Source organism: Morone saxatilis, unplaced genomic scaffold, assembly GCF_004916995.1.
Source record: "Morone saxatilis isolate NCDOM2014 unplaced genomic scaffold, NCSU_SB_2.0 Contig7, whole genome shotgun sequence".
Classification (NCBI taxonomy): Eukaryota; Metazoa; Chordata; class Actinopteri; family Moronidae; genus Morone; species Morone saxatilis.
In genome coordinates, this window is record NW_023340246.1 from 6,025,121 (window position 1) to 6,033,289 (window position 8,169).

At 38.2% G+C, this 8,169-nt stretch overlaps 1 protein-coding gene across 1 annotated transcript in view; it reads left to right on the forward strand.

The window, feature by feature from the left end:
• Positions 1-1,727: 1,727 nt before the first annotated feature.
• The window catches only part of LOC118340948 (poly(A) polymerase type 3-like), a 7,639-nt gene continuing 1,197 nt past the window's right edge, over positions 1,728-8,169 (forward strand). Inside the window, exons 1-13 of the mRNA XM_035679114.1 lie at positions 1,728-1,918; positions 2,185-2,251; positions 2,365-2,446; positions 2,544-2,653; positions 2,761-2,814; positions 2,911-3,022; positions 3,159-3,248; positions 3,720-3,858; positions 4,140-4,212; positions 4,322-4,442; positions 4,679-4,763; positions 6,366-6,419; positions 6,627-6,653. Of these exons, the coding sequence (XP_035535007.1) occupies positions 1,728-1,918; positions 2,185-2,251; positions 2,365-2,446; positions 2,544-2,653; positions 2,761-2,814; positions 2,911-3,022; positions 3,159-3,248; positions 3,720-3,858; positions 4,140-4,212; positions 4,322-4,442; positions 4,679-4,763; positions 6,366-6,419; positions 6,627-6,653 (1,205 nt within the window). The remainder of the gene's footprint in view (positions 1,919-2,184; positions 2,252-2,364; positions 2,447-2,543; positions 2,654-2,760; positions 2,815-2,910; positions 3,023-3,158; positions 3,249-3,719; positions 3,859-4,139; positions 4,213-4,321; positions 4,443-4,678; positions 4,764-6,365; positions 6,420-6,626; positions 6,654-8,169) is intronic.

The window sequence follows — 8,169 nt, forward strand, 5'->3', positions numbered from 1 at the left end:
TGTATTTAAATATTGTATGGATGATTCTGCAGTGGATGCAGATGAGGAAGTAATTTGTATCTAATCTCATCTATTTTACTACAGAACAAAAAGAAATCGTTATGGTAGAGCCGCTGACAGACGGCAGAAGAATTCTCGGCTTGTGTTTAGTGTTGCTTATAAATGGTCTCATTTCTTGGAAATTGTAATTACAGTAATATTTTTTGTTTTTTGTGGCTCTCCTGCTTACTGTACATTACTGACAGACTTGTAAAACCTTCTTCTTGCTGTGGTGCATTTAATACAGGGTGAAATAACCTCCTCAGTTTGTCAGGTAATCAACAACCTTTCCTCCTGCATTAAAAATGAACTGAGGCAGATGGGACATCTTTTATACATATTTCATCTTTTTATATCAGTAGACATCTCCAATCCATTAAAAACCATGTGTACACTTTAAATGATCTGGCACTTAGGTAATGCACAGTCAGATATTCTTTTTGTTTGAAGAAAGTTAACCAGTACACTTCAGAATATTAATAAGTGTAGTCCCAAGACAAATGGACTAATATTTTAGCATTAATGTATTTGACAAAAAACACAAGTAGACCTTAATTATTTTTATCTTGTGCTAGAGTTAATAACTTATCTCTCTCCTGTCTTCTTTAGACAATAAAATCATCAAATATAAAAAACGCTTCTGGTCATAATATCCATTACTCTTAATAGATGCTTTATATTTTTATGATTTTGAATTAATACACCTCAGACTAAATCAATCAAATCATCTAATTCTTTAGTATAGCACTATAGTAATAGTAAATAAATGTAATATTACTATTAGATAACCACATAGGCTATTATAAAATCACCTTGTTGTTACACTATTTCTACAATCATCCCACAGCTCACTGATCTGTCTAAATGATTAATGTAGATAATATGGGGTGATTTTAATAATATAACAATAAGGTTTTTATATGGTTATCTATGGGTGTATTAAGAAAGATTGTGTGGAAATATAAAGCATTTATTCAGGGAAATGGCTATTATGACAAGTATTTCAAAGTATCCTTAGATATTGGAAAAAGAAAAAAGAGAAGACAGGAAATAAAGGGAGAGATGAAACACAGGTCGTTGATATTAGTTATTAACCGAGGATAATCACATCTGGAGGGCTCCGTAAGGATGAGACAGAAACGCGTCCCAGCTATGGATTTTCGATACACTTGAACGCAGCACCAAACATCCTTATATACGGTTCAGGGTCACGTGACATGTGTTTCTCCCCGCGTGCCGTCGCTCGCTGATTGGATTCGAGCAGTGACGTCACACTGACGGCGCTCGTTCCAAACTTCAGCGTTCACGTTCCAGCTGTGTGTGAACTGTGAAGGCGCTCAGTTTGGTTGTGTTTCACTGAGAGAAAGACATTTCTGAGCCAGTTCAAGCGACACACTACAAAGTCTTGCTACCATGTCTCGGTAATTGTTCCTTTTCTTGCCTTTTCAAACATTTAGCTGACGTAAAACTGGTAAATCATCCATACAGGGCATCTGCTATTCACAGTCTGCACTGAATAACATCTTAGTATTTTATTTGACTATTTATTTCTGATTTTCTTGCACAATTGGAGGCACCTTATATTTACACCTTTTACTCACGAGGAGTCTTTAAATTGCTGTGTGTGTGTGTGTGTGTGTGTGTGTGTGCTTTTTGTGTCATGGCTGTTGCATTACTTGTGCACTAACATGCAAACGTCCCTTTACAGTCCAGTTAAAAGCGAAGCTCCACCAGCCCCACAGTCCCTTAAGTGTTATGGGATCACTGGTCCGATCAGTGAGGATCTGCCTGAAGAGGCTGATCTGATCCAGACCAAAGAACTGGTCCAAAGTCTCACATCGTATGATGTATTTGAGGACAATTTAGAGCTTCGTCACAGGTAAGATACAGCTTTTTTTCCATTTCATTATTTTCACAGTGTCATGAATACAGCTTGGAGGGGTAGGACTACAAAACACTTTGATTTTAGGGTGTTTTTTGTGACTTTTTTCGTTGGTTATTACAGCAAAAAGTAATCAGTTCAACAACCACATCCTCAGTGAATGGAGTTAATAGAGGTGGTGGAGCACAAGTGGAATGGACCACAGCTTTGCTTCAGAGAAATGACAATATTTATAACATGGTCTTTATATATTTCATTTGCAGAGAGGAGGTTCTTAAAAGACTGGAGTCACTCTATAAGGAGTGGCTCAAAGAAGTCTGTGTAAGGATGGTAAGACATCTTGTTTTTAATCTATATTGTTGTTTCAAAAGTAATATGATACTGAAAACATGTTACTAAATACACATAAATACAATACATATAACACATTTTTTTCATTTTAGAACGTCCCTGAAGCAGTAACAGCCAAAGTGGGAGGAAAGATCTTCCCATTTGGCTCCTATCATCTGGGAGTCCACTCAAAAGGTAAGTGCATGTCAGGACTGTGGCAGCTTGTATTCACAGTAGCTCATGACTTAACTAATGCAGTTCCCTCTCATATGAATCTGTGCTACTTTGACAGGTGCTGACATTGATGCCCTTTGTGTCGGACCCGGATTTATAGAAAGGAAGGACTTCTTCACCTCCTTCTTTGAGAAGCTGAAAGCTCAGAAGGAGGTCCAAGATCTACGGGTTAGCCATATAAGTGGTTCCTTATGTATCTATTATGTATTTATTATACAAGTCTGAGGACATTTTTCTCCCTAGTGCAAGTGACTGACCGTACTGTTTGTCTTTAGGCCATTGAAGAGGCTTTCGTCCCAGTCATCAAGATGTCCTTTGATGGGATTGAGGTAATAAGAGAAAACAGTAACGACTCTACTGTCTGCAGTTAATGTTTTGTTTGCATGTACCTCAATCATGTTTCTTGTGGTCCTGTTCTTTTCTAGATTGACTTAGTCTTTGCGAAGTTGGCACAGAGGAGTGTTCCTGATAACCTTGATCTTCTCAATGAAAATCTGTTGATGAACATAGATAAATTCTGCATCAGGAGCCTCAATGGTAAGCATCGGATTAAAGGACACCACTGCAGAATTAGTACCTGACAGGGTTTTTTTGTGATGTGAACAGTGTACCATTTTGTCTATTTGCTGTGACTTTAAATATGAATCTTTTTTTTTTATTCTGTCTTTTACAGGCTACAGAGTAACTGAGGAGATCCTCCGTCTTGTGCCAAATATTTACAACTTCAGGCTGGCTTTGAGAGCCATCAAGCTGTGGGCCAAACGTGAGTGGGACACACACACAACCAGTTGAGCTTGCCAATCACTCAAGAGACTGTGAACAGGCTTTAAATGTAAAACATATGCACTATATGGTGCTCTCACAAACTCCCACAGTGAATTAAACATTAGTGTCCAGAGCATGTTTGCTAGAAATCACATAACACAATTATTTTTATAGGCATAAATTACAGTTAAGGGAGCATTGCGACTGTCAGAAGTTGTATCTCAATTTAATATTCACCATGGAGTTAAGTATTGTGTCTTTATTATGTAGGGAGTAGTGAAAGAGTGGGATTTCAGACACAGCTGTTGTTCTTTTTTCTTTACATTGATATATTATAACACTTAATTAAAACTCAATTCACAGTGGGCTAAAGCAAGTTAGAGCAGGCCATTGATAACATTAGGTAACTGTGTGAACTTGAGACCTTAATCGTTTTCCAAACCCTTCATTTCTCATTATTTCCCTACAGGGCGTAACATTTACTCCAATATGCTGGGCTTCTTGGGCGGTGTGTCTTGGGCCATACTGGTGGCCAGAATCTGCCAGGTGTACCCGAATGCGACAGCGTCCACCCTGGTGATAAAGTTCTTCAAGGTCTACTCCATGTGGTGAGTTTCTGATGTCACTGAATTGGGTTTACCTAAACATCACTGAGAGCCACTCTAGTTGGAGTCACTGAATTGGGTAAACAGTCTGCCCATTTGAGCTTGCTCTCGATGTAGAGACGACATATTTAATAAACAGTTTGCACTTACATGTCCTGTACATTGATAATGAGAACTGAGATGTGTTTATTGTCTTCCACTCTGCAAATGCTGCTGGCTGTGAATTCTTTCTAAAAGCTGCAAATGAGGATCAGTTGATCTGAAAATCTTGTGTTTTGTGTCAGGGAGTGGCCAATCCCAATTCGCTTGAGGAGAGTAGATGACCTCCACCTCAACCTTCCGTTTTGGGATCCCAGGGTAAGGCCTCGGCAGAATTTTTATTAGGATTTGAGGCTACAAATATAGAATCATGTTAGTCAATCAAGCACAGGTAAGCTGCAAATGTTGTGTTCTTCTGTATTTCCAGTTTAATCTGAGTGACCGCTACCACCTGATGCCCATCATCACCCCAGCGTACCCACAGCAGAACACGAGCTTCAACGTGTCTCCCTCCACCTTAGCCGTCATAACGGACGAGATTGAACGCGGTATGTAGTCACTCAGCTGACAACCGGCATCGTGGGTCGATTAACTTAACTAACAAAGTTGATTTAACGCAAGCTCAGAACCTGTTTGCTCTAATGTGAAATCAGTCAGGAACACAATTTATCCAAACTATGTTGAACTCGTAACTTCAGGAATACCACAAGGATTCTATTCTGTTAATAAAGTTGGGATTTTGTTTTACTCAGACTTGAACAATCTCTCCCGTCCTCATTCACAGGCCATGCCATCACTGAAGAGATTCAGCAGAAAAAAGTGGACTGGTCAAAACTGTTTGAAACACCAGACTTTGTTGAGAAGTACAAGTATGTATTACACTGCTCTAAGATGAAAATGTGGATTGCCATATACAAAATACACACGTTTATTATTTTAAACATATACCTCTGTTTTCTGGATAAAAGTGTAAAACTTCTGCCTTAATGCCTTAACCTGTTCAGGACCCAATTATATGTGTTTGTATATATATAATGCAAGATACCACCTAATTGTAAAAATGACAATAAATAGCAATAGAAATACCTGTTTCAACAAAAAGATGAGTTGATTTTTTCATGAATGGTTAACTATATCAATGAATAAAGCGATGCTGTAATACACATTGCATATATATTTGGTATTATTTAAACAAAATTAAAAATGTCATTATCTCCAGAAAACCAAAATAATTATTTTTTATTTAATTATGCCTCAGAAGAAGGCAGATCTTTACGTTTGATTATTTTTTTTTCATGATGAACATATGTATGTAGTAAACCGTATGACAATTATCTGATTCCTGTACTCCTGTGTCGTACTTTATTAGTTAAGTTTGTCCATTTTGTCCTATTTATGTACTGTGCTGGTGTTTTACTCTAAATTATGCATACTTGAATTAATTTGTTTTACACATACACATTGTGCTTTATAGTGTGTAAATTAATATTTAAGTTTATTTTGTCAATTTTGCTTGACGTAAGCTACTTAAAAAGCAGACTCATAATGCACATAATGTAACTGATGTTTTGTTGTGTAAATGACCATGTTTTGTACCAAACATGAATTCTCGATGCCTATTGTGTAATGAATGTGTTCTTTCTATTTGTTGTTGTTATTATTATTGCTGTTGTTGCACTTGATTATAATTGTTGAATGCCAGTTTTTGGTGGAGACTGGGTTTTGTTCTTTGCTATTATTAACTGGAAATGTAACTGAAGGTTTGTTCAAGTGGTTTATGAAGTAGAGCACCATCTGTTTGTGTCAGATTTAATTGAACCTTTAGACCCTCAACAGAAGGTATTGGACTTAAATTTGTACCTAAATGTAATAGCTGAATGCTGATTGTTTTATGTATGCGCAGAGCAGGTTTTGCTGTTTGAAATTAATTCAAAATATGGACTGAAGCTTGAAGTAATTTAAGAATTTGAATGTTGGAGGTTTTTATGGTTTTTTTAAGCTGTCCATATGTGCTGCTTAAATGTCTTGTTTTGTGGAGCAGTTTAAATAAATCTGTAATGTGTTCGGATCTCTCTGTTTTATTTTACCCAATTTATACTGAAATTCTTATCTGCTTTTATTACACAACTATATCAAGACTACTGCCTGTTAAAGGTCAGAACAGGCAGTATTCTTGATACGATGATGAGTTATCAGCTTGAGGAAGAAGTGCTCGAGATAGTGAGCAGTTGTGTGCAGCTTCTGTTGTGCTTTTAACTGTTGTTGAGATTAAACATGAAATACGCAGATTCATTAAAGGGGCCGTCAGCATCTTTAAAAACAGATTGGCTATATTTAAATTAAAATTAAATATTGATCAGAAATGACAACTACGACTATTGGTACAACAGAAATATAGTTAATGAAGTACGATTCCAGCCTGTAAACAAAGGAACAATGCTGTGATATTGTTTTGTCTCTTATGTTTCAAGGCATTACATTCTGCTGAAAGCATCTTCAGCTACCACGCAGCAGCATCTTGAATGGTGAGTACACAGAGCAAAGAGAATGAGAGGCCAAGTTTAAATAAAACTGGAACTCCAAGTAAACATTGTAGACAATCCTGTAGTGTCGGGTGAGAACACTTGTTATGATGGCTGTGGTTCTCTGTGAGAAAAAAGTTTTAATATTTTATTTCCACCTACTGTAGTGTTTCTCTCTTTCTGAAAATTGTGTTTTATTCACATCGTCAGGGTTGGCCTGGTGGAATGCGTGTTTCTGTACCTTGAAGAAGCTGAAACTTGATGACACGTTCACAGTTGTCACAGGCCTTTGGGTGGGCCAGGAGCAAGTCTGAAGCTCGACAGGGGCGGAGTCATTGAGAGGAAGGAACAGACAGTGAGGGTCAGTCACACAATTATGGAGATCAGGTTTAGGGTTTAATAGTGGTAAGACTCAACTTAACAGGAAAACCTTCGAAGATAGTTAACATACCAGTCAAGTTGAACTTTTTGCTTTGGCGCTCAGGCTCAGGAGTTCTGTGTCTCTTAATGTTTCGTGATCTCGCCCTGGAGAGACGGACTGAGCGAGGACACCACTGGAGGACACGTTGAGCAGGGGACCCTTTAGTCTCTGAAGTTGGTTCCTCAAATGACTTTTTAACTTCTCTTGATGTTGAAGTTTCTGGAAATGAAGGGGGAGAGTTGTCGTTTTGTGGCCCGATGGAACTGTGGGGGGTGGGAGGTGTTGGAATGGGGGCGTAGACGCCTGCGGACCAAGGATTTGTTTGTCAAGCCACAGATTCCTACAACAGAACAAAACCAAATGTTTATTTCATTGTAAATTTTAGCAAGGGCTTGGTCTCAGTCTCAGTACTAGGCCCTCATTAGAGGAATAGGAAATCAAGTTTATTCACTTCTTGCAAAGGGTATTGGTAAGAGATTGACTCTGGTGTGCCTCTGTGTGTGTTAGCTTAGCTCAGCACAAAGATGCAAAACATTTAAGAACTAATTAGATCACATCAAAACACTATTTAAAAACATTTCTCATTCATCAAAGCATGGAATGGTTTGGCATACTTCTTAGCTTTGGAGCCTCTTAGCATGGCATTCAAATGTTCTGACAAGCCTTTCTTTTTTGTGCTGGTCGCCTGCTGCTGACAGGAAGTGTCTGAATAGGGCGCTCAGTCACAGAATTTGGTTGCTCACTTTGGGGCTCTGGTTTTGTGACTGTAAATCCTTTTTGTGTTTGCCTCAGGGTGGCCTCCCACTTTCAGATTCTCCCTCTTTCCATATGTGGCTGATATGCGGTCATCCCCTCCTCGTAGATCTTACAGCTCTTAGCCAGGCTGTAGGACTGCAACAGCACAAATAAAGTCATAGATCTATAATGTTCACACATTTGTCAATCTGCCAGTTGCAATTTAAAAAAAACATACCAGTGTCACTGAGGGACTGGAGGTCAGAGGTCATTATCTTTTTTTTACATTGCCTCGTATTAAAGCGACAGACCAATCAGCCACGTTGTGCTATTCCCTTCAGAAACAGTTATTTACAAAGTAACGTTTTTAATACTTTTAACGCAAACTACCCAAATATATAGCATAAGAGGCAAAACATTAAAAATGAATAAAAAAAAGGTAGTGTATTAAAAATGACAACATCGCTCCTGCCCCAATTCAATATATACTAAAACATGTCCATTACCCGTTATTGCTTCGTGGGTGCAGTGAAGACTGTTGATTGGCGTGCCAGAAAATTCTCTCAGAGCTCCCAACCAGGAGTCTGATTTTGGATT